At 41.2% G+C, this 25,440-nt stretch overlaps 2 protein-coding genes across 2 annotated transcripts in view; one reads left to right on the plus strand and one right to left on the minus strand.

Annotated features, from left to right (window-relative positions):
• Positions 1-6,815: 6,815 nt before the first annotated feature.
• On the plus strand, positions 6,816-10,027 carry LOC122540957 (gonadotropin-releasing hormone II receptor-like). Its single transcript, XM_043677307.1, has 4 exons — positions 6,816-7,361; positions 7,638-7,839; positions 9,422-9,427; positions 9,540-10,027. The coding sequence occupies exons 1-4, from the start codon at positions 6,846-6,848 to the stop codon at positions 9,935-9,937; spliced, it is 1,122 nt and encodes a 373-aa protein (XP_043533242.1). The 5' UTR covers positions 6,816-6,845; the 3' UTR covers positions 9,938-10,027.
• The window catches only part of parp16 (poly (ADP-ribose) polymerase family, member 16), a 53,035-nt gene continuing 35,316 nt past the window's right edge, over positions 7,722-25,440 (minus strand). The window contains exon 6 of the mRNA XM_043677310.1: positions 7,722-7,802. Within this exon, the coding sequence (XP_043533245.1) occupies positions 7,790-7,802 (13 nt within the window). The 3' untranslated portion in view covers positions 7,722-7,789. The remainder of the gene's footprint in view (positions 7,803-25,440) is intronic.

Below are 25,440 nucleotides of genomic sequence, written 5' to 3' on the forward strand. Positions count from 1 at the left end.
CAGGGTGGGAGGAGGTGTAGTCTAGGTAGCTGTGGGAGTTGGTCGGTTTATAGTAAATGTCCGTGTTGATTCGGTCGTCCGAGATAGAAATGGAAAGGTCTAGGAAGGGGAGGGAGGAGTCTGAGACAGTCCAGGTGAATTTGAGGTCGGGGTAGAAGGTGTTGGTAAAGTAGACGAACTGTTCAACCTCCTCGTGGGAGCACGAGGCAGTTCCAATACAGTCATCGATGTAGCGGAGGAAAAGGTGGGGGGTGGTGCCAGTGTAGCTGCGGAAGATGGACTATTCCACATATCCTACAAAGAGGCAGGCATAGCTGGGGCCCATGCGGGTGCCCATGGCTACTCCTTTGGTTTGGAGGAAATGGGAGGATTGGAAAGAGAAGTTGATCAGGGTGAGGACCAGTTCAACCAGTGAGCCTGACATCGGTGGTGGGGAAATTGATGGAGGGAATCCTGAGAGACAGGATTTACATGTATTTGGAAAAGCAATGACTAATTAGGGATAGTCAACATGGCTTTGTGCATGGGAAATCATGTCTCAAGAACTTGATTGAGGTTTTTGAAGAAGCAAAGAAGAGGATTGATGAGAGCAGAGCAGTGGACGTGATCTATATGGAATTCAGTAAGGCGTTCGACAAGGTTCCTCATGGTAGACTGGTTAGATTGCGTTGAATACACGGAGAACTAGCCATTTGGATACAGAATTAGCTCGAAGATAAAAGACAGAGGGTGGTGGTGGAGAGTTGCTTTTCAGACTGGAAGCATGTGACCCATGGAGTGTCATAAGGATCGGTGCTAGGTCCACTACTTTTCATCATTTATATAGATGATTTGGATGCGAACATAGGAAGTATTGTTAGTAAGTCTAGACTAGAGGCCATAGGTTTAATGTGAGAGGGGAAAACTTTAAAAGGGACCTAAATGGCACTTTTTCACGCAAAGGGTGGTTCATGTATGGAGTGAGCTGCGAGAAGAAGTGGTGGAGGCTGATACAATTACAACATTTAAAAAGCATCTGGATAGGTATACGAATAGGAAGGGCTTAGAGTGATATGGGCCGAGCGCTGGCAAATGAGACTAGATTAGGTTAGGATATCTGATTGGCATAGATGAGTTGGACTGAAGGATCTGTTTCTGAGTTGTACATATCTATGACTCCAACAACTTAGCAAAATAATGAGTACAACCTTCGGTGACAAGAAAAGTGCTATTTTCAAATTATACAACTTACCAGAACAGATAGAAAACCATTTGAAAGCATATATACTAATTGGGGAGTCACCCATATCACATTGTCACCCCACTGATCACATTCAAAGTATCTAGCAAGAACACATGGTACGCAGCATCAAATCAAGGATCATTAAGTATTGAGCAACAAAGCATCAATGGTATAAAAATCTCAGTTCGGTCAATTGAAACGAGCTGATGAACACCTACTGTTCTTTGTAACTGAAGATCCTAATACTAGCCTAGCCATGGATATGCCTGTGAAAGATATATTTCGATATCATAGTGGGCTATATTAAATATCTGTTAGATCTTTCAATACCACATCATCTATATCTGAATTTCTTCTGTTACCATAGATATTATAGACATTGTTGAATCAGGTCAAAATGCCCTGCTGGAAGCAAAACTCACATCAAATTCTCCTCTCTTTTGGCCAACATAAAAAGACATTAAGGGGTAAAACCTTTGGTGCTAACTGCTTTGAGATCCCCCATGTTCCCAGAAACCGTGAGCCCCTGCTCTTCCATCCTCAGTTTATTTGTTCACACCATTTACCCTCTCCATAATAATGCAACTCAAGTTCTGGTTACAATTTTTAATTTCATTCTTGAGTTCCAGATAAGGTTAGCATTTATTATATGCCTAACTGCATTGAAAATTGTGTGGCATAACAGATTTTTGGAGAGTAGGTGAAGGTCAGTGTGAGGTTGCTGGGTCTCTGAAGTCACACATACTCTAAACCAGTGCTTCCCAAAGTTTATTACATCGTGCTTACGTATCGAGGTTTGATCATTGTCACCACCTTTTGTGGGGAGTTGTGACAGTAGGGTGGGTGGAGGTGAGAGTTGACCTAGAATGGGTGTGTGGGGTATGAGGGGGAGGGGGAGGGGGGGAGTGGGAAGGTGGTGGAGTGATCAGAGCTCCACAACAGCCAATGCTACCTTGGACTTCACATCCAAAAAAATCTCAGGTCACAAAACCATGAGGGATGTTGACCCCACTTTATGGAAACGTGCAGAAAAGCACCAAGCTCAAGGATTGCATTAGGCCTGATTGATGTTTAATTTCATTCAGTCTTCTTTTAAGTTTTGTTCAGTATGTCGGTATGTACAAGTTTTCTTGGTGTTCAATAATAAATTATTTTCGGTCAATCTGTGTTGTATCCCTGTTTGAAAGGGGGACGCTGGAACCTGAAAAGAGCTCCTCCGGCAGGGGAGGGGGGAGAGGGGGAGGTGGCCAAAGAACAGTTGAGAATCACTGGTCTAACCAAGTGAGAGCACCAGGTTTTCTTTCTGAAAGAAAGATGGATTGATGCCTTATGGAATGACCTTTGACAATCTAACAGGGCCATGGTTACTGCTCATGGTCACTGTAAAGTATAGACTAAAATGTGTCTCATATTTATTGAACTGAATTCAAATTCTCAATTTGCCACAGCAGGATTTGAACTCATCCTCTGGATTACTCGTCGGTGTCTCTGGATTACAACTACAAATCTACTGGTGCGCAAGATTATTGTTTTTGAGTTAAGCTGTTTCCAAACCCCATATGACTGCATAATATCGAACATTTGATCAGAATTTATTTTGAATTTCATAAATAACATTAGATGAAATTTGAATAAATTCAGAATGAAATCTATAATGTGTTCATTAATTTAAAGGCATTCAGGATTTGTCCCAAGATACTTGCTGCTGGAAGAAATGAATGCTCGCAATTATCTGACTGATTTACCAATATCTATCAGCATCTTGCTGCAGCCTCTTGTGGCTTCAAGCACTTTACGTCAATCCTGCTTGTGCACTTGCCCATTTTACCTTCTCAGTTCATCTATATTCCACTCTTTGCATTATTATTGCAGGTTAGAAGAGGCAAACATAGAAAATGTGCTTTGGGATTAAACATCGACAGACATAACTTACATAATAATAAACATCCACAGAGCACATTTTTTTAAAAAGCTGCAGAACTTTGATGTCAAACATCAGAAATGTTCCCACAGTTTTTCACACGTTAATTTATCCATAGCAACAGCTTGCCCATGGAACAGGGAGGAGCTAGGTTCAACTGTCAGCACACTGTGGCACTGAAAGACTTTTTAAGTGCTTGCTTTAACTGATCAAAACATCTTCCATTAGAATCTCTGGCCTAGGGTCTGTGTGGCTGGCATACATATCGGAAACGCTGAATCCTTCATTCTTAGACAAATATTTTGAAATGACAATTAAGTCATGACTGAGATGGGAAACCAGGGAAAAGTTTAGGTAACTGAAATCTAACAAAGGATTCACTCTGCTAATTGTAAGTATACTTGTATTCCAATTTGCATTGTGATCTAATACTACAATTGAGCATGGTGATGACCTAATGATGTACATATCCATACTAATGATCATCTAATCATGTAATTATCAACTGTGATAATTCCAACAGTGAATAGGTTGCTGTATCAGAAATATAACTTGACAATGTGATAATAGAACACTGTAATGCAATACAATGAAAAAGTATCTCATCTCAATAATTATAACTAACTTATTTTATAACAATTCATTGTGGTAATCATTTAGCAATTTAGTTACTAGCTGTGAGAATTTTAATAAAGTAGCTTCTGCAATGTGCATTTCAAGTTTAACAATTTTAATAATTAATACTGTAACTAATATTTGTAATAATCTAATAAAACAACTTGTGTTATAAGTTTGTCTAATCCTCTTGGAAAGATATAGAAACAGAAAGAAATGCATATGGTTTATTTAGGATAATTGGAATCTCTGCCTTAGTAAACAATCGAGTGTTGATCACCCTCATTTATAGTGAATGTAACCAACAGTATGTAATCATTATCAAGGTAAGATAGTCAGTGTAGACGGAATTAATGCTGTGAAGATGACTCCAAGTATGATCATCATAGCACAATCAACTGAAATCAATTATTTCCCAGCTTGACCCTAGGTGATAAAATATTGAATTAGAGGGAAAACTTTCTGTCAGCCATTTTTTTTTCACCAAAATTCTACCTATTAAAAATTGCTCGTTATAGTGACTAAACTCAACTATGGGTTTAGATTAGGGAGTGAAAAGGAATTGAAAATATATGATTCAAGTTTCAATAGATTGAAGACAATTATGAATTATTTATTAATTTAGTGAATTATTTCTAACTTCAAGGGTGGCATAGGGGCTCAGTGGTTAGCACTACTGCCTCACAGCAATAGGGACCTGGGTTCAATTTCAGCCTCAGGTGACTGTTTGTGGAGTTTGCATATTCTCCCCATGTCTGCCTGGATTTCCTCCAGGTGCTCAGATTTCCTCCTACAATCCAAAGACATGCAGGTTAGGTGGATTGGCTATGCTAAATTGCCCATGGTGTCCATGGATACACAGGCTAGGTGGGTTAACCATGGGAAATGCAGGGTTACAGGAATGGAGTGTGCCTGGGTGGGCTGCTCTCGGATGATCAGTTTGGACACAATCGTATAAAACCTCATTTGAAGCATTTGAACTGATACAGTTCACTCAGCAAACACAATTTTAAGCCAAAGTGAGGGTAAAGATCTGGAGGTGCTGACACACACGAATCAGATTTTACTCAATGTGTTACAATATCCTAGTTTCACAAATTCAACTTCTGATGTGATAATACATAATCTTGAAGCCCTCAGTGCCATTAACTATTGCAACAATGAAAAAGTTAACAATCAGCAACCAGCCAACAGATGATGTCAGTGAGACTTTTAACGTGCCATTAATTGGTTAAACTGGCATGAAGAATAACTGTCACACTGTAACATAGCTGCCAGTCCAAAGTCAAACACTGTAGTTTTAACCATTTTAATGCTGAAAACATCAGATGAGTTACCAAAGCGACACATTGTGAAAAAGACCACAGGACTAATTGAAATTATTATACTTAGTAAGATAACAAGTTGAGAAATACAGTAGTTGCTCATTTTAGTTTAGATGTTTGATCTTTGCGCATGTGTTAATGCTGCTAATTTAAATTCCACTGACACTATGTGAAATAAGTAAAATTTATCATATAAATATAACATCTAATGCACAGGTTTTAAATCACAAGTCTGCTATAACCAGGAGCAAAAAGACTGAACAGAAAGGACTATTTAGGTGCAACTGTAATGTCAGTGGGGATGATTTGGTTGTGCAAACTAAAAAAAAAAGCTGAATCGTAGGTGAGTCTTCTCAAAACAATGTCCTAACACTTTAAAGGTTGACAGGTAAAGAACTGACGTCGATCACACTGCTGTCAAGAGTCATGCACAAAATTTGTAAGTTTCTTTTAGTGTTTGTGAGAAATGTGTTTTATATGTATGAAGTGTAAGTGTTTTTTTGTCCTCAGGATGTATGTGTCAAAATTAAATAATCCAGGACCAAGCTTTTATTAGTTTTAAAATGAAGATTATCTATTCTCACTCACTTACCAGAACTTCATGCAATGTTGCCCACACAATCGCAGGCACACACACAAAGACTGGCTATGGGTAAGAGCAGTAATCTGTTACAGGTTATTTTAATTCAGTCATCGGTTTATGGAGTGTGCTTTGCACAAGGGGCAGGCCTGGTTCGCTGGATGTAGTTGATGCTTTAAATTTGAAGTGTGTGTTTTGTAAAGTGAAAGATTCTCAGCAAGCTGCGAGCTCTTTCAATTTCAATTTTCTCAGCAATTAGTTCTCAGGTGAAGTTGAAGGTCAAACAGGTTCGAGCAGTTTTTCTCCCTGAGGAGATCTCCCAGTTTCAAGATATCGTACAGCTTTGTAGCTAATTTTCTGACTTTCTGGTGGGTAACTCAGTCCACACAGCAGGTTTTTGCAGATTTTGGAATTGGATGGAAAGCATGACTGTCTCATCGTGTGACCTGCTACAAGCTCAAATAAAGTGGGTAACCATATTTATTACACATCCTGTGCTGTGGGTTGAAATTGCTGAAGGTTTGAGAAGTCATTGTGTTTGTTTCTGAATGACCAATTCCTTTCGATTGCTTTTAGAAAAAGACATTGTCTCATCACATCAGTCTAGAATGTTCCTTTGATAAAGAGATATCACCCTTACCTTGGATGGTCATCTTTTTTATGTATTTTCTGTCCACCTTTGAAAAGTCAAAACATTGAAAGGATGTAACATACTGGTTTATTTAAAATCATAAGCTTTCAGGTCACCTGACGAAGGAGCAGCAATCCAAAAGCTTGTGATTTTAAGTAAACCTGTTGGACTATAACCTGGTATTGCGTGATTACCGAATAAAAGATCAGTTGACCTCTGCAGACAAATATCTTTCATGTGCCTCATCACACAAAGCTCTGTGCTAAAAGTGCACAATTATTAAATCAGCCCCAACATGACTGAAGCAAGGGGTCATTAACATTAGTTTTGAATGGAAGTAAAATGCTGAGTCCCCTGAAAATCTGAAATAAAAACAAAACATTTAAGCTTTGTTTACCACAGGATAACCTTTCCTCTGCAGCCATCATGGTGCAAAGTATGCCTGCTCTGAGCAGATATTCGTGCACATACCTACAAAGTGCAGGTGCACGGAAGGTGAAAACACACCAGTAACACGCCTCTTCTGATATCGTTTGCTCCTTCAGACACTGATGGATTCATTACCTTCTCGGAATCAGTCAGGAAGAATTCATCTTTCAGAGTTTGATGTCTCCGACGTGAGGCCCACTCCTCCAGAGCCTTGGATTGTACCAGCATTCACTGCGGCAGCTAAAGTCCGTGTAATCGTGACTTTCTGTTTCTTCACTGTGTCCATGTTCAGCAACACAGCTGTTCTGCTCAACGTCATCAAAAAGAGGAGGAATTCACACATCAGGAACCTGATCTTGAGCCTCACTGTTGCTGACCTAATGGTGACTGTTTTGGTGATGCCACTAGATGCAGTGTGGAATATAACCGTTCAGTGGTATGCAGGTAACGTGGCATGCAAGGCCCTGAACTTCCTGAAGCTATTCGCCATGTACGCCTCTGCACTTGTCCTGGTGGTCATCAGTATGGATCGTCATTCGGCTGTCTTGAACCCATTCAGTTTTATCCACGCCAGTCACAGGAACAAGTTAATGCTTTCCATGGCATGGATCACAAGCATGTTCCTGGCCGCTCCACAGGTATGCTATTACTGCAGTGTACAGTGGGATGATTTTCACATCAATACTCAGGCTGCATGCTCACCTTTTGACACACTACACATTCCCACATTATACACTCTGATATCACTTGCTAAGCAACAGCGGGTCTGCACATACTCATCCTTTGACACACTACATTCATGCCCACAATATACACTCTGACATCATTTGCGAAACAACAGCCACTCTGCACAGGCACCATTTTAATATCAAGAGCAACATCCACAAAAAATAACATTCCCTCCCATTTCTCAGCTCTTCATTTTTCAGGTGCAGAATGTGAATGGCATGAACTTCACCCAGTGTGTGACGTATGGGAGTTTCACTGAGCCCTGGCATGAAACCTTCTACAACATGTTCACCTTCATCACCCTGTACGTCACGCCTCTCACTGCCATGGTGATCTGTTACAGCAGGATTCTGTGGGAAATAAGTAAACAGGTGAAAGGAAATAGAGGTGAGGTTTAATTATGTGTTCCGCTGTTTTGCAACTTCCACCTCCTTTACAAATGTTTTCCATTTTGTGGGGGCAGCACGGTGCTGAGCACAGCTGCCTCACAGTGCCAGAGACCAGGTTCAATTCCCGCCTCAGGCAACTTTCAGTGTGGAGTTTGCACATTCTCCCCGTGTCTGTGTGGGTTTCCTCCATGTGCTCGTTCCCTCCCACAGTCCAAGAATGTTCAGGTTAGGTGAATTGGCCATGCTAAATTGCCCGTAGTGTTAGGTGAAGGGGTAAATGTAGGGGAATGGGTCTGGGTGGGTTGCTCTTTGGAAGGTCGGTGTGGACTTCTTGGGCTGAAGGGCTTGTTTCCACACTGTAGGGAATCTAATCCTGGTGATAACATCCAAAGATGTGCAGATTAGGTGGATTAGCCATAGGAACTGTGGAGTTACAGGGATAAGGTGTGGGGGGTAGAAAGGATCTGGGTGGGATGCTCTTCAGAGGAGCAGTGTGGATTCAATGGGCCGAATGGCCTGTTTCCACACTGTAGGGATTCTATGATTGTTGGATGGGGGACAATTTCAAGGTTGATAGTCCAGAAGATGCTCCCAATCTCCTGCAGTCTTAATCTAAGGCCCTCCTCAAAGAAGATGTAAAAGGGATTGATGAATGCTTTAAAACAAGAGCAGAGATGTCCCTGCTGGTCTAACTAGTGCTTATTCCTCAATCAAAATCAGGAAAAAAAAACTCAGACAAGCAAGTGCAGAAATTGCTACACGGGCTCAGCAGGTCTGGCAGCATCAATGGAGAGAGTTCATATTTTGAGTTCAATGACCGTTCTTCTGAACAGAGTCAGACCTGCTGTGTTTCTGCAGCAATGTGTGATCTTGTTTGTTCCAGATCTTCAGCATCTGCAGTCCTGTTGTCATAAAAAAAAATCATTGTTGTGTTGCTATTAGTGGGAGCTGCTGCTGAGCAACTTTGACTGCTTCTTTGAAACAGTGGCTATACATATATAAGAACTTCACTGAATGTAATGTGCTGTGGGACATCCTGACCTTGTGGAAGAAGCTGTAGAAATGCTAGTCATCCTTTTCCTATTGTATGCTGTTTATCTCTTTGTCTGAAGCTGTATTTTCTTTGCTATGGGGCAGGAAGTACTGCTCTGGTTAAGGGCCATTAAGCTCACTGAATTGCTCTCACCAACCATTGTATAGTAAACCCATTTAAACCCATATGATAACAGCCAGTGGCCAAAGTACTGGGTTCAGGAATTTCCTTGAAGTGCCATTATTGTCTTTTACTCTAATGTAATGGGGATGGGAGGAGACACCATCCTTTTTTAGGAATTGACTGTCAGGGACCAAGCATCAATGAGAAAGAACATGCCTTCAATAAGCACATACAAAACCGTGCAGATCAGTGTTACAGTTGGCACTGGTACCAAACAGCATATAAGTCCAGAATTTATGAAGATGTGCTTCAGGTGAAAGCTTTGCCTGCCTCAGAAATCCATTAGGCTGTTATTGGCACACACTTCATAAATTGTCTCCCATCCAAAGAAACTAGTGAAGGCCCAATACAGTAATTACCCAAGAAATCGGTAGCCAGCAGGTTTCCATTGTAATTACTGTGTGCATACAGCTGCTGCAATCTCATTTCAACTGGTATCAGTTTCTCGGGCTCATGCACTTACAGTCAAATTTATTTTGCAGCAAGAACACAGAATGATTACATATTGAAAGCACGAATGAAAACTCTCAAAATGACCATCATCATTGTTGTGTCCTTCATCATCTGCTGGACCCCATATTATCTCCTCGGACTGTGGTATTGGTTCAATCCAAACGTACTGAAGAACGTGCCAGAATATGTCAGTCACATACTGTTCTTAATTGCCTTGCTGCATACCTGCTCGGATCCGATTATCTATGGGTTTTACACACCGTCCTTTAGAAAGGATATCCTGACATGTTGGAGAGGGACGAGAGCAGAGATCACGAGGAACGAAATGAAACACACTGGAAAGCCAGTCACTGCCAAATCCTTACGAGATGACACAAATGGCAACATCCTTAATCACATTGAGATGGTGTCTGTAATCCCCAATTGAACAGCTCAGTCTGTCTTTTGATTTAAGCTTTAATTGAATTACATTGTCTGGTTGGAGGCTCAAGTTCCTCTGTAGGATTTGGCAAATGTCATTGAGGGCAAATATTTTCACTTTCATACTGTGCGATTGGAAACATAGTCTTTCAGATGAAACATTAAACAGTTGTTGTCTGGGCCTGGGCCTGGGCCTGTGGCTGAGTGACCTTTGGAGGTGCCATGGTATAATTTTTAAAAAAGAGCCCATCGGGTAGATGAGACTCAACCACATTGTTGTGGGTTTGGAGTCACGTATTCCACTAGGCAAAAGTGAGGACTGCAGATGCTGGAAACCAGAGTCTAGATTAGAGTGGTGCTGGAAAAGCACAGCAGGTCAGGCAGCAGGCCTGCTCCTCGGATGCTGCCTGACCTGCTGTGCTTTTCCAGCACCACTCTAATCTAGTCACATATTTCAAACCAGCTAAGGATGGCAGCTTGCTTCCTTAAAGGACATTAGTGTGGCACAGTGGCTCAGTGGTTAGCACCACTGCCTTATTGCGCCAGGGACCAGGGTTCAATTCCTACCTCAGGTGATTGCTGTGCAGAGTTTGCACATTCTCATGTCTGCGTGGGTTTCCTCCGGGTGCTCCAGTTTCCTCCCACGGTCCAAAGATGTGCAGGCCAGGTGAATTAGCCATATTAAATTGCCATAGTGATAGATGCATTAGTCAGGGTAAATGTAAGGTAGGGGAGTGGTTCACTCTTTGGAGGGTCGATGTGGTCTGGTTGGGCTGAAGGGCCTGTTTCCATACTGTAGGGAATCTAATTATTAGCAAACCAGATTGTTCTTCCAACAATCAACAATGACTCTTAATTCCAGAATTTTATTGAATTCAAATTCCTAGGGTGGGATTCGAACCTGGCTCTCCAGACCATTATCCGGGTCTCTGGATTAACTGGGAGAAAGTGAGGACTACAGATGCTGAAGAGTCAGAGTCAAAAAGTGTAATGCTGGAAAAGCACAGTATCTGAGGAGCAGGCGAGTCGATGTTTCGGGATTAACTGTCCAGCAATAATGCCACTAAGCCATCACTTCCCTTTATGTTTCTTATGATCAGTCTACTGTCAATCAGGTTGTGCTAGATAGTTCTGAGTCCCAGTTCAACAGAGTGAGAGCAGTAGATTGCTTGATCATGGTTGTATCTCATCAAAAAGTGATATTGGACTCTTCAAAGGCAATGTCAGCAATGCATCTATGGAGATGATCATTTTCACTAGGTCTTTCCAGGTTTTCTCTCCACAGATGCAGCCAGGTTTGGCTGTGTATTCCAGCACTTTTTTCATTTGTTTCAGATTTCCCGCATCTGCAGTACTTTGCATTTACTTTATCGGATACCTGACACCCTCTTTCAATGAACCCAGGGTATGTATGGGGAATCAGAACAGGACAGCTAAAAGGTTTTGATGCCAGAAAGACTAAGGTTGATTTTAGCAAGATTACATTTTAAACCAAATATCATTCATTGACTTACATGAGACCAACTTTGCACACATATATATGGTACGTGCTGCAGGTTATGTGGAACGGAAACTGCATTAATAGAATGTCACTTTGATCTTAGAGATCACTATTTTTGTGGAAGAGAATTTTCATGCATATGATGCATTAATAAAATAACAATCAATGTCAACTTCATTCAGAATTAAAAGCAAATACATCGATAATAACGTTGGCATGAATAATGCATTATTCTTTTTAAACCAGAATTTGATGCCTACAATATCCAGTTATGAAGATGAGGACTGTGACAGCCACAAATACAAATTTAATCTACATTTGTGGTGGTAAAACAGGCTGCAGCCTTGAGTACCTTAGTGCCTGAAACCATTCCAGCCTTAATTCAAACATGAATTAAAAGAGCTGAATTCCAGGGGTGAGAATTACTGCCCTTGATATCAAGACTGCATTTGACTGATTGTGGCATCAAACAGCCCTAGAAAAGTTGGAGTCAATGGGAATCAGGGAAAATTCCACCACTGGTTGGAGTCATACCCTGGAAGAAAGGAAGACAGTTGGGGTTATTGGAGGTCAGTCATCTCAGCCCCAGGACATTGCTGCAGGAGTTTCTCAGAGCAGTGTCCTCTCAGACCATTTTCAGCTGCTTAATCAATCTTTCCATACGGTCAGAAGCGGGGATGTTCATCAATGATTTCACAATGCCCAGCGTCATTCCTGACTGTTCAGATGCAACAATATCCAGGCTTAGCTGACAAGTGGCAAATGATGTTCATGCCACACAACTGCCAGGCAATGAACTTCTCCAACAAAAGAGACTCTGATTATTGCACTTAAATGGTCAGTGGTAAAATTATTACTGAATTCCACACTATCAACATTCTGATTTGTTTTTCTGAGAGGCTGAGAGCCAGAGAGCAAGCAATCCAGCCAGACTGTTAAGAATCCATCATTCTTCTCTTTCCTCTTCCCAAGGAGAGCTGTCAGGAAATATAATTCAATTGTGCATTCCAGTGTATGGCTCCAGTTTTTTTAAACCAGTTCAATAATCTTGAGGTGGTGATTTTTATCTCCAGAATATGAACTTTCAGAAATATGTAAATTAAACAGGAGATACAGATCTGACTGACTGTTTTCAGTAATTTTGATGACATATAAACTTCAGTTCAGACTCCGTGTTTATTTACGTTTTCATGAAATTTGTGGTCAAGTGACCACTGCAGCCTTAAGCCAGCGTTTATCCTTTTTTTTTAAAACCTATTTTAGTCCCAGGTATAGAAATCAGATGATGGAAGCTGAAAATTGCTCGTCCATATTTACGGCGATCATGACAAAAGGTTCATATGGAGTTAAAAAGGTTTCAAGAAGCACCTTAAAGGAGGAAAGACAGGTAGACAGCAGGGAACTTTAGAAAGGTGGTGGCATGGTAATGTGACTGGACTGTGAATCCAGAACTTCCATGCATTGACCATGAGATGTGGGTTCGAATCCCACATTGGGACATGACAAAATTTGAAAGTCTTTCCTAGAATGGTAACATGTAATGAATGTCAATTGTGGGAAAAACCCATCTGGTTCACTGATGTTCTTTAGGGAAAGAAATCTTTACCTGGTCTCACCCACATGTGCCTCCATACCCATGTCAACGTGATTGTTTTTAACTGTCCTTCGGGCAATTAATGCTCACCTAGTCAGTGATGCTCACACCCCATGAATTAACTAAACAAAGTTAGTATTTTACACTGATAGGCATACAACACAATCTGCAGCAAATGCTAAATGGAAATATAGCCTCTACGGTTAGTGATTTAAATCTTTTGGATTTCAGAGGAGATATTAAATGAATATAATTTCCTGGTCTCTCAAGTGGATGATAAAGGTCCTACAGCACAATGTCAAAATAAAAAGAGCAGAAGTATTCTCCCCAGATGCACAGGCTTAAACTTATCCCTCAACCAATTTGACTAAAACCAATCATCATTATCACAATATTGCTTCAGGGAACTTCTTGTACCCAAATGTATTGCTGCGTTTCTTACATTACAGCAAGTAACAACACTTTAAATACTGTTTTAAATGATCATAAAGCACCTGGAGAGGTAATGAGATTGTGAAAGATGCTACGTGAATGTGCATCCTTTCTCAAAATAAACTTTATTTTCTAGACTTCTTTTAAAATTCAAAGTAAGAATTATGGCATGGAAGCTATGTATCATACAAACAATTTTAAAAGATCAAAGCTCTCACTATAAAGTCCAAACGAAAATCATTGAGTCAATTTGATTTATTATTGTCACACGTACCAAGTGAAAGTGAAAAGTATTGTTTTGAATACTATCCATACAAATTATATCTTACATACGTGCATCAGGTTAATAGAAGAGAATGCAGAATATAGATTAGATTAGATTAGATTACTTACAGTGTGGAAACAGGCCCTTCGGCCCAACAAGTCCACACCGACCCGCCGAAGCGTATACCACCCAGACCCATACTCCTACATTTACCCCTTCACCTCACACTACAGGCAATTTAGCATGGCCAATTCTCCTAACCTGCACATTTTTGGAGTGTGGGAGAAAACCGGAGCACCCGGAGGAAACCCACACAGACACGGGGAGAACGTGCAAACTCCACACAGAGAGTCGCCCGAGGCGGGAATTGAACCCGGGTCTCTTGCGCTATGAGGCAGCAGTGCTAACCACTGTGCCACCGTGCCGCCCATAATATAGTGCTACAGAGAAGGTGCAGAGAAAAATGAGAGGTCCTTTCAAAGTCTGATACTAGCAGGGAAAAAGCTGTTCTTGAATCTGTCGGTACGTGTTTTCAAACTTTTGTATTTTCTCCCTGATGAAAGAGGGTGGAAGAGAGTATAACCAGGCGGGAGAGTCTTTAATTATGTTGGCTACCTTGTCAAGACAGTAGGAAGTGTAGACTGAGTCAATGGAGGAAGACTGATTTTCATTACTTGTTCCAATAGTAATCGTCCAGATGGATGTATTAATCAGATGTTGCTGCAAAATTCAGGAGCTTGCATTCCAATCAATCATTCAGTTTCTTGCTTGTGGAATTTATTTTAAGCCTTTCTAATGATTTCTTCTTTAAACACAATCCTTCACAAAGTTCCTTCATGCACCCAACATCCTGTCATACAATCATAGTTTCATAGAGACGTAAAGCACAGAAACAGATCCTTTGATCGAACGCATCCATGCCGACCAATATCCTAAATTAATCTAGTCCCATTTGCCAGAACTTGGCCCATATCCCTCTAAACCCTTCCTATTCATATACACATCCAGATGCCTTTTAAATGTTGTAATTGTACCAGCCTCCACCACTTCCTTGACAACTCATTCATCACACGCTCCACTCTGCTTGAAAAAGTTGCCCCTTAGGTTCCTTTTAAATTTTTCCCCTCTCCCTTTAAACCTATGTCCGCTAGTTATGAACTCCCCCATCCTAGGGAAAAGACCTTGTCTATTTATCCTATCCAAGCCCCTCATGATTTTGTAAACATCCATAAGGTCACCCCTCAGCCTCCAATGCTCCAGGGAAAACAGCCCCAGCCTATTCAGCCTCTCCCTATAGCTCAAATCCTCCAACCCTGGCAACATCCTTGTAAATCTTTTCTGAACCCTTTCAAATTTCACAACATCTTTCCGATAGGAAGGAGACCAGAATTGCACACAGTATTCCAAAAGTGGCCTCATCAATGTCCTGTACAGCCGCAACATGACCTGCCAATTCCTGTACCCAATACTCTGACCAATAAAGGAAAGCATGCCAAACACCTTCTTCACCACCCTGTCTACCTGCAACTACACAAGTAACTATGACCCTGCACTCCAAGGTCTCGTTTTTCAAGCAACACACCCAGCACCACTCTTTACTTCCTATCCTTCCTTTCCTAACCAACGCCCAGTTTTTTTTAAACCCTGCATCAAAGATTTCAAGAAAGTGGATTTGCCTTTGTGCTCTTCAAGAAGCATCTAACTTGAAGCGTTGGGCCTTTGTTCTGAGTGCATAGCCCTCTCTGGCACTGGGTTAATGACAGTTTACAGAAGGTTTTTGACAGTTTGGCAGGATAACTGAAAGCATTATAAAGAATGAGCTGCTTTATTCCAGCGTTTGATTAGAAAGCTGCAAATTGTTTGAGAGAGGATCAACCCTCTCATTGAGCTAATTAGGACACTGCAAAGCTGTAATTCATTCTGGAAGAAAAATTGGTTTACGAGTAAACAAACAGTAAAGAATTTCTTTAAGCTTTACGAATTCACTGCAATCACCTTTAAATTGTAATAGGCCCATTATATAAAAGATGCACTTACACTGATTTTAAGCATAACTCGAAGGAGCAATGATATTGATTGCTATTGTTGAAATGCAAAAGGAGGCATTATCAGGCAGGCTGTGAGAATGACCTCACTAAACAGTGAAATAGATAGGGCTGCAGGGTTGTAAAAGCAGACAGTTTACCACTTTGTTTCAGCACAGGTCAAACATTTTCTGTCCCCTCCAACCCCACGCCCCCCTCTGTGGTCCGACCAGACTAAGTGGCTATCCAGTGACTCAAATGTTATAGGCAGCAGTGGCTACCCCTTGCTGGTTGCAAGCTATCATTTTTGTCACTCACGACTCCCAACTTTTGATGTTTGGGCATGGGGTTGGTGTGGGGTGGAGAGGGTCTAACGTTACTCTGAATAACTAAATGCAAACCAGTTTAAAATAAAGTTAACATTACAAAAAGAAAAAACAAAACCTGGATCAAAAATCACAAAGTGCTGCAGAAACTCTGTAGGTCTGACAGCACCCGTGGAGAGAAAGCAGAGTTAGCACTTCAAGCCCAGTGACCCTTCATCACAACTGATTATTGTTGGGTGAAGAGGAGTCACTGAATTAGAAATATTTACCCTGCTTTCTCTCCACAAATGGTGCCGGACTTACGGAGTTTCATCAGCAATTTTTGTTTTAGTTGCAGACTTAGAGCACCGATATTTATTTGTTGTATCAAAGCATGGGCACCAGCTAGAGTTTAAGAACCAGCCAGTTACAGAAGAGACATGCAACCAACTTAACCTTCAAAGGCCAGTGACCAATCACAGGGAGACTTCTGCCATAATGAATTTAAAATGTCTTTCCATCCTTGAAAGCTATCAAGCTAAATCCTAATGATCTAGGTTTTTTTTATTAAAAGCAAAGGCAAAGGAACATCATCTGAATTTATCTTCAATTACTAATAAAGTATTGTCCTATTTCCACTCTAATCTTAGAATCGATACTATTCAAGTTACAAAACACCGGATCCACCAACAGTCCAGCAGCATAGGATAATTTTCCCTGAACTAGTTGACAATCAATATATCTCCTTGCAAACCCCTGTCGCAATTCTATTTTAAAGAGGTTAAAGGTGACCTAACACTGACACTTGGAGCAAATGGTATACAGCTTTATATAGAAAGGGTTCCATAATAGTGTGTTCCTCTGAAGGATAAGAACTTGTTGTACACTATAAATGAAGTAAACAAAGATCACAACTAAGAGCAGGAGTGGACCATTCAGCCCCTTGAGTTTGCTCGGCCATTCAATAGGATCATGGCTGATCAGTTTGTGTTTTGTGCTCCACTTTCACACCTACCCCTGACAATCTCAGATCTCTTTGCCCAAGAAGACGCTTGCTAACATCAGGAGATGCAGATTTTATTCAGCAAAATACCACCAACTCCCATAGCTACCTTGATCACACCTCCACCCTTTCTCAAAAGATTCCATTCTTCCATTTCCTTCTTTTCTGTACATCTATTGTAATGAGACCACCTTCCCTGCCAGTGTTTCCAACCTGCTGTCTTTTATCTTTAGGATTCCCCCTCGTCGGGGGAGACAGGTCCCAGAAGCTCATCCAACCCATTTCCTCTTTCTCCTTGAACAGAAATTGTTTTATCTTTTCATCTTCTTTCCTCGCAACAGCCTTCACATTCAACAAATTATCAGGACCATTTCCATCATTTTTACTGCAACACCATCACAAAATATCTGTCCCTCTTTTCCCATTTCAGCATTCCAAAAGGATTACACTTTCCATAATCTTGATCCATTTCTCAGTAACCCCCAACATCCCCTTTCCATGGCACCAGCCCCGGAGATGCAATACTTATGCTCATGTCTCACCATCCAAAACCCTAAACACAGCTTCCAGATAAATCATGACTTGCTTACACTTTCAAGACAGTATACAGTAACAAAAACAAATTGCTGGAGAAATTCAGTAGGTCTGCCAGTATCTGTGGGGAGAGAAACAGAATCAATGTTTCTGCTGAGTTTCCCCATAGAGTTTCTTTGCTGAGTTTCTCAGTAGATCTGCTAGCATCTGTGGAGAGAAAAACAGAGTCAATGTTTCTGCTGAGTTTCTCCAGCAAGTTCTGTTTTTGTTTCAGATTTCCAGCATTTGTTGTCCTTTGTTTTATTTCATAAAACTGCATTTGCTGTTCATGATACAGTCATAACTCCACTGGGGAAACTAAAGGAGGTTTGGATGATTGTGTTGCTGAGCACCTCCATTCAGTGGAGATGATGCTGACTCTTCACGTGCTTGTCATTCCAATTCTGACTCACTTGCACTTTGACACTGTGATCTCTGTCCCCAATCTTCTACTGAAGATCAAGGGGCACTCGGGAAACACTTCCTTGTCTCTCAAGTAGGCACTTCACAGCCTTCCAGACACAGCTTCAAGTTCAATGATTGTGCCTCCATTTAGCCTCTGCGTCTGCTAAGAGTTTCTGCTGTTGCCCTTTTACATTTCCTCTAGGCTGTCTTTTATTTCTTCCTTTGTTTTATTACCCAGCCCTTGCCCTTGCTCCATCAGTCCTTGCATTCTCTCCTCTCAACTTTTCCATAATTGGTCTTGCTTTGTTGAGATTCTCTGAACTGCTCAGTATTGAAAGTATGCATAGACAGGCTCTCAAGACAATGGTTCAGCCAACTGAGATCACAGACTAAGGGGTTAAGATAGATATAAGGAAATAGGAGCATATGTCGGCCATTCGGCCCTTTTAGCCTGCTCTGTGATTCAACATGATCATGGCTGATCTTTCTACTCATTTCCTTGTTCCCACTTTCTCCCTAAACCCTTTAGCCCTGAGGGCTCTATCTAACTCCTTCCTGAAAACATTCAATGTCTTGGTTTTAACCGCTTTCTGTGGCAGAAAATTCTACAGGTTCATCACTCCCTGAGTGAAGAAATTTCTCCCCATCTCTGTCCTAAGTGGCCTATCCTGTATGACCCCTGGTTCTGGAAAATTCAAGTTAAATTCAAGATCATTCACTTTTAGAAGTTTGCCTCCCCAGCATTGCAGTGCTCCTGGCTTGTATACACAGGCTGTTCTCTGAGCAGCAATGGCTAGTTGTCCTGAGATGTCAACACCAGGAATTAGCAAGTTTGGCTACAACACAGCAACTCTCAGAGAAGCCAATCAGGGGCTCTGGGAATATGGTTGGGATTGAACTTTCTGCTGGGCCCCAGGGAAGGAGAATAACATGCACATGAGCCCTACCAGCAACAGGACAGAAGTACCAATGTTGGGTAATTGGAAACAGATGGAATTTCCTAATTTAAAGAGCTTTATTCATTTAAGAGTATCAGCAAACAGTATAGGAACCAATACAATGGAACATGCAGAAAGAGAAAGAAGATATTTGATTCTTTTCTGAACCCTCTCAATTAGAAGAGAGTGAGGACTACAGATGTTGGATATCAGAGTCAAGCGTGTGGTGCTGGAAAAGCACAGGTCAGGCAGCATCCGACAAACAGGAGAAAGGACATTTCAGGTAAAAGCCCTTCATTAGGCATCCTAATGAAGGGCTTATGTCCAAAACATTAATTTTCCTGCTCCTTGGATGCTGCCTGACCTGCTGTGCTTTTCCAATACCATACTCTTGACTCTGAACCCTCTCAATGCAAAATGCACAAAATATTCCATGGGTTGGTAGCCTGAACCAGTGTTAGCATCTTAGATTGTCACCAAATAACTTACAACATTTCATTTAAATATTCTAATATGTTATGGCTTTTAAAGAACTATAAACATCATTTGATGAGCGTTCATGTTTGTCATGTTCTATACTATTATGTATACTACGTACAATAACATGTATATTATATTTTCTGCAAAAACATTTAGTTGCTACTCCTTAAGCCCATCTGATAAATTCATACAGATCCCTTTGAATACATTCTTTGCCACTGGTCAAATAGGTTGTTGTCATAAATAACTTGTTTTCAGTGTTATTGAAATTATATATCATCAACCTAAATAACACAGTGCTCTGCAAATGTCCCCAGGGAGACATTTGCTGATTTGCAATCTGTTGGTTTCCATTGCTAATCTATTTTTTTATTCCAAGAACTAAAAGTTATTGAACTAAGATTGAAGGAAGTTTAAACACAAATCAGAATTAGATGCAACATGCAAGACTGATTCACCAAATCAGCCAGTGAAGTTAATCATAATATATTCAAATACATTTCTAATTAAATCATGTTTAGCACAGAAGTTCAAAAGTTCACTATCAGTAGTTTGGTAGTTTAAGTTACTTGTCTCAACAAGATGCAGTAGATAGAACTTGATATTTACATGGCAACATCCTGTGGTTGTGAAAGGTGCTAAGTATGAGTAAAGTTTTTTTTTTAGTAAGTGTCATCACCATTGTAATAGTGGCCTTACTTCCATCCGAATGGCCTTATGTCCACTCCTATGTTTTATGGTCTTATTAAAGACTACGGGGAGAGCGCGGGTAAGTGGAGTTGAAATGCCAAACAGCCATAAATAAATGGCAGAGTGGACTCGATAGGCTGAATGGCCTTACTTCCACTCCTATGTCTTATGGTAATATAGGAAATCCCACCAATAACTAATTTTAGCATAGTGAGTTCCCACAAACAGCAATGGGATATCAATTTGATAATCTGTTTTCAATTATGTCAAGGGATTGAAGCATTAGAAAAATCTCCCCTCCTCATCTGCAAAATAACATCAGATGAGAATAGTTTAGAAAATAGGAGCACAAACTGGCCAGCTGTACCATCCAAACTCATGCTCAAACCTGCTCCCTCCCATAATGCTTGACTCTTTTATAGGTCAAAAATCTGTTTATGTCAGCCTTGAATATATTCAGCGATCCCAACCTCTACTGCTCTCCAGAGAACCCCAAAGACCATTGAGCTTCTGAGACAAAATTCCTTCTCATCTCTCGTCTTAAATGGGAGACTCCTTAGTTTTAAACTGTGTCCCTTAGTTCTAGATCCCCCGGGGCAAACCTCCTCTGAACATGACAAAAGTGAGGACTGCAGATGCTGGAAATCAGAGTCTAGATTAGAGTGGTGCTGGAAAAACAGTAGGTCAGGCAGCATCCGAGGAGCAGGGAAATCAACATTTTAGGCAAAAGCACTTCATCAGGAATCTAATTTTCCAGCACCACTCCCGTCCTCTGAACATATACTTGTTAAATCCTCTTAAAATTTTAGATTTTAATAAGATCAGTTATGGTTCTTCTAAACCACAAGCCCACTGTACTCAACCTTTGCTTATAACATAATCCTTCATCCGAGGAATCAGCCTGGTGAATCTTTTCCGAATTGCTTCTAATGGATACTTCTAAATAATACTTGAGCTGCAGCTACACTAATTCTCTGTACAGTTATACCAAGGCTTCCCTGCTTCTAAGCTTCTCCACTTGCAAGAAACAGCAACATTCTATTTGCCTTCCTAATTGCTTGCTGCAGCTGCATACTAACTGCAGTGGTTCAAGAAGGCAGTTCACCACCATCTTCTCAAGAACAGCCAGGGAAAGGGATAAGTGGTCATCCAGTCAGCAGTGTGCCATATCCCCTGAATGCATTTTTTAAAACTCTAGGATTCATTTACAAGGACACCCAGATCCCTCTATACTGCAGCATTGTGCAATCTCTCTCTAATTCAGTAGTATTCTGCTCTTCTATTCTCTCTACCAAAGTAGAGAACCACATTTTTCCATTTCGTACTCCAGTTTCCAAATTTTGGTTGAGTTATTTCACCAATCTCTGTCCCTTTACATCTGCTCCCAACCTACTTTCCTACTTACTTTGTATCATTAGAAAACATGGCAGCAATACACTTGGCCCCTTTATCCACATAATTAATATAGGTAGATTATAAGTAGCTGAGATTTCAGCAAGGATTCCTTTTGAACTTTACTCATTATTGTTTACTATAAAAAAGATCAATTTTTCCCAAATCTGTTTGCTGCTAGTTAGCCATGCGATCTTTGATGTCTCCAAGCAAGGGAGGAGATTGCAGAGCCATTGGCCTTGATTTTTATGTCCTCTTTGTCTACAGGAGTAGTGCCAGAAGACTGGAGGATAGCAAATGTGGTTCCCTTGTTCAAAAAGGGGAGTAGGGATAACCCTAGTAACTATAGGCCGGTGAGTCTCACTTCTGTTGTGGGCAAAGTCTTAGAGAGAATTGTAAGGGATAGGATTTATGCACATCTGGATAGGAATAATGTGTTCAAGGATAGTCAGCATGGTTTTGTGAAGGGCAAGTCGTGCCTCACAAACCTTATTGAATTCTTTGAAAAGGTGACGAAGGAGGTTGATGAGGGGAAAGCGGTAGATGTGGTATATATGGATATTAGTAAGGCGTTTGATAAGGTTCCCCATGGTAAGCTACTTCAAAAAATACGGAGGTATGGCATTGAAGGTGAGTTGGAGGTTTGGATTAGGAATTGGCGGGATGGAAGAAGACAGAGGGTAGTAGTTGGGATACTTGGTATTGTGGATGAGCAGAGGGATCTTGGTGTCCATGTACACAGATCTCTGAAAGTTGCCACCCAGGTAAATAGTGCGGTATTGAAGGCATATGGCGTACTGGCTTTTATTGGTAGAGGGATTGAGTTCCGGAGTCCTGGGGTCATGTTGCAGTTGTATAAGACTCTGGTGCGGCCGCATCTGGAATATTGTGTGCAGTTTTGGTCGCCATACTATAGGAAGGATGTGGAGGCACTGGAACGGGTGCAGAGGAGGTTTACCAGGATGTTGCCTGGTATGGAAGGAAGATCGTATGAGGAAAGACTGAGACACTTGGGGCTGTTTTTATTAGAGAAAAGAAGGTTTAGGGGTGACTTGATTGAGGTGTACAAGATGATTAGGGGGTTAGATAGGGTTGACAGTGTGAACCTTTTCCCGCGTATGGAGTCGGGTATTACAAGGGGGCATAGCTTTAAATTAAGGGGGGGTAGATATAGGATTGAAGTTAGGGGTAGGTTCTTCACTCAGCGAGTCGTAAGTTCATGGAATGCCCTGCCAGTAGCAGTGGTGGACTCTCCCTCTTTATGGGCATTTAAGCGGGCATTGGATAGGTATATGGAGAATAGTGGGTTAGTATAGGTTAGGTGGGCTTGGATCGGCACAACATCGAGGGCCAAAGGGCCTGTACTGCGCTGTATTCTTCTATGTTCTATGTTCTAAGACACCAGGCTGGTTCTTGATTGAACACCTCATCTAAAATAGTGTCTCCAACAATGTAACACTCAACAAAATGCAGTGGCAGCTTTAATGTTTGAGATCAATTCTTCACAGTGGGACTTGAACCTACAACCTCTGGACACAGGAGTGGTACCAAAGTAGATTTGGTGCCACAGAGAAAGACATTTAGTCCTTGCATGATGACAGTGACTGACTTTAACCTAAGTTGAAACAATGTGTTCTTAAATTCAAGATGTTGAATTCACTGCAATCTTCAGTGTGGGAGCTCAGCCTGAAAAATTACTGTAAATCCCACTGCAGCCTACATTTTAGATTAATTATTAGGAACTGAAACTGCTTACATTGAACAGAATGACCAGGCTCACTGATATCAGAGCCATTTCTAAGCTTAGCCAAGAAATTCTGTCCACATTTTACTCAAAAGGCTCCAGTTGGGCTCACACCAGCTAAAAGTGGGGATGAGTCCCCAGATGGCACCGTCTTGCATTAAAATGCCCACATAACAATCATTTAAGAGCAAAGAAAGGCATACCAGCAGTTTTTACTTGGTCCATGAAGGGTATGTGGTGTCAGACCAATGTTGAATGGCATTACAATCACTGAATTCCCCCCCACTATCAGCATCCTGGGGGGGGGGGGGGGGGGGTTACCTTCAACTAGAAACAGAACCAACCTAGTCATATTCTGATGTAAGGTGTGTGATTTACAACCACATCTTCATATCAATTATTTTAGAGATTGGATTTTGAACTAGTGGCATGTGGGATTTGACCTGTGTGCATGCAAGGGTGTTTAATGATTAACTCATAAGTATTTCAAGAGCTGTGACTTTTTTAAAAAAAAAAAAAACTAGAAGAACAGGGATTTCCTGGAATGGTAACAGGAATTTGTTCACGTTGGAAAACTTTTGAGTGAACAACATAACAGGATGTGCATGGTGGGATGTCAAGAAAGCTTATTAATGTGCCCCTTGACATCAACTATCCTGTAGACCCTTGAAAGTCAGTGATGATTCAGCTGTCATTTACCTCCTGAACCTGTACCTCTCAGAAGCCTCATTGGTAAGGGGCGGTGGGGAACTTATTCAAGAGAATCTTACACAGGAAGCAGGAAGGTTCCGAAACCCACTCCACTGTCCTTTCTTCTAACTCACCTACACTTTCCTCCAACAACACTAATCATGTAAACCCCAACGTACATCACTTTCTGTTCAGGGAGTCTGTGAGGCTCCTGAGTAAAACCTACAGAACAGCATCAATCTACGGTTCAACTTGGGTTTGGTCCAGGAGAGGGGTTGAAAAAGAGTATAAGAGTCTTATGATGCTTTGCAAACCCCAATTTTATTTAAATGTGGAAAAATGTATAGAGTTATTGTCCAAGCTGATCAGACTACTGGACAAGTCAGATCCCATGATGAAACCTAGTTTGATCATTTGTTTTTATGCTTTGTGCCAACACATATCTGCCTCTATTTCAAAATCCAAATTCCAAAAATGATATTTGTACAGACACATAAATTATAAACATCTCCAATGCAATAGATCAAGACTTCACATATGAATACCAATCATCAGTTAGTAGTCATATAACTGTACACCATTTCCTGATTTGATCATCCCGTAACATATTCTCATTAGCCCTTTAGACAACAACCTACAGGAGCCACTGACTCCAGTGACACTGCTGGCAGGAGGAGCACTGACCTGTGATTGAGCAGTGGTTCTCAGATGTGGAATTTCTCACACGATGGTCCTAAATCTTGATGAAGGCTGACACTGGCTTCTTAGGTACCCAAATCCCACTTAATCTCATCAGGCCTTTTGTCTGGATATAAAGGCAATGATCTCATTGGATGGCCAACCAGACTCCGGTCATCCACATTAATTCCCAGCTAGAGATTGGGCACGTTTTGAAGTGGGAAGAAGGTTACATCAGATTACAATTGGATCTGGACCAGACGGGTCAATGGGCTGAGAAGTAACAGATGGAGTTTAATTCAGATAAATGTGAGGTGCTGCATTTTGGGAAAGCAAATGGGTGTCGTTGGTAAGATGAATATTTATTCAAAGTTTGTGCGAAGATTTGTAGCTCGGGTGCTCATTGCTGTGGTTCTGTTCGCCGAGCTGGAAGTTTTTGTTGCAAACGTTTCGTCCCCTGGCTAGGCGACATCATCAGTGCTTGGGAGCCTCCTGCGAAGCGCTTCTTTGATGTTTCCTCCAGTGTTTATAGTGGTCTGTCCCTGCCGCTTCCAGTTGTCAGTTTCAGCTGTCCGCTGTAGTGATTGGTATATTGGGTCCAGGTCGATGTGTTTGTTGATGGAGTTTGTGGATGAATGCCATGCCTCTAGGAATTCCCTGGCTGTTCTCTGTCTGGCTTGCCCTATGATAGTAGTGTTGTCCCAGTCGAATTCATGTTGCTTGTTGTCTGCGTGTGTGGCTACTAAGGATAGCTGGTCGTGTCATTTCGTGTCTAGTTGATGTTCATGTAAGCGGA

Source organism: Chiloscyllium plagiosum, chromosome 36 (genome assembly GCF_004010195.1).
Source record: "Chiloscyllium plagiosum isolate BGI_BamShark_2017 chromosome 36, ASM401019v2, whole genome shotgun sequence".
Lineage (NCBI taxonomy): Eukaryota > Metazoa > Chordata > Chondrichthyes > Orectolobiformes > Hemiscylliidae > Chiloscyllium > Chiloscyllium plagiosum.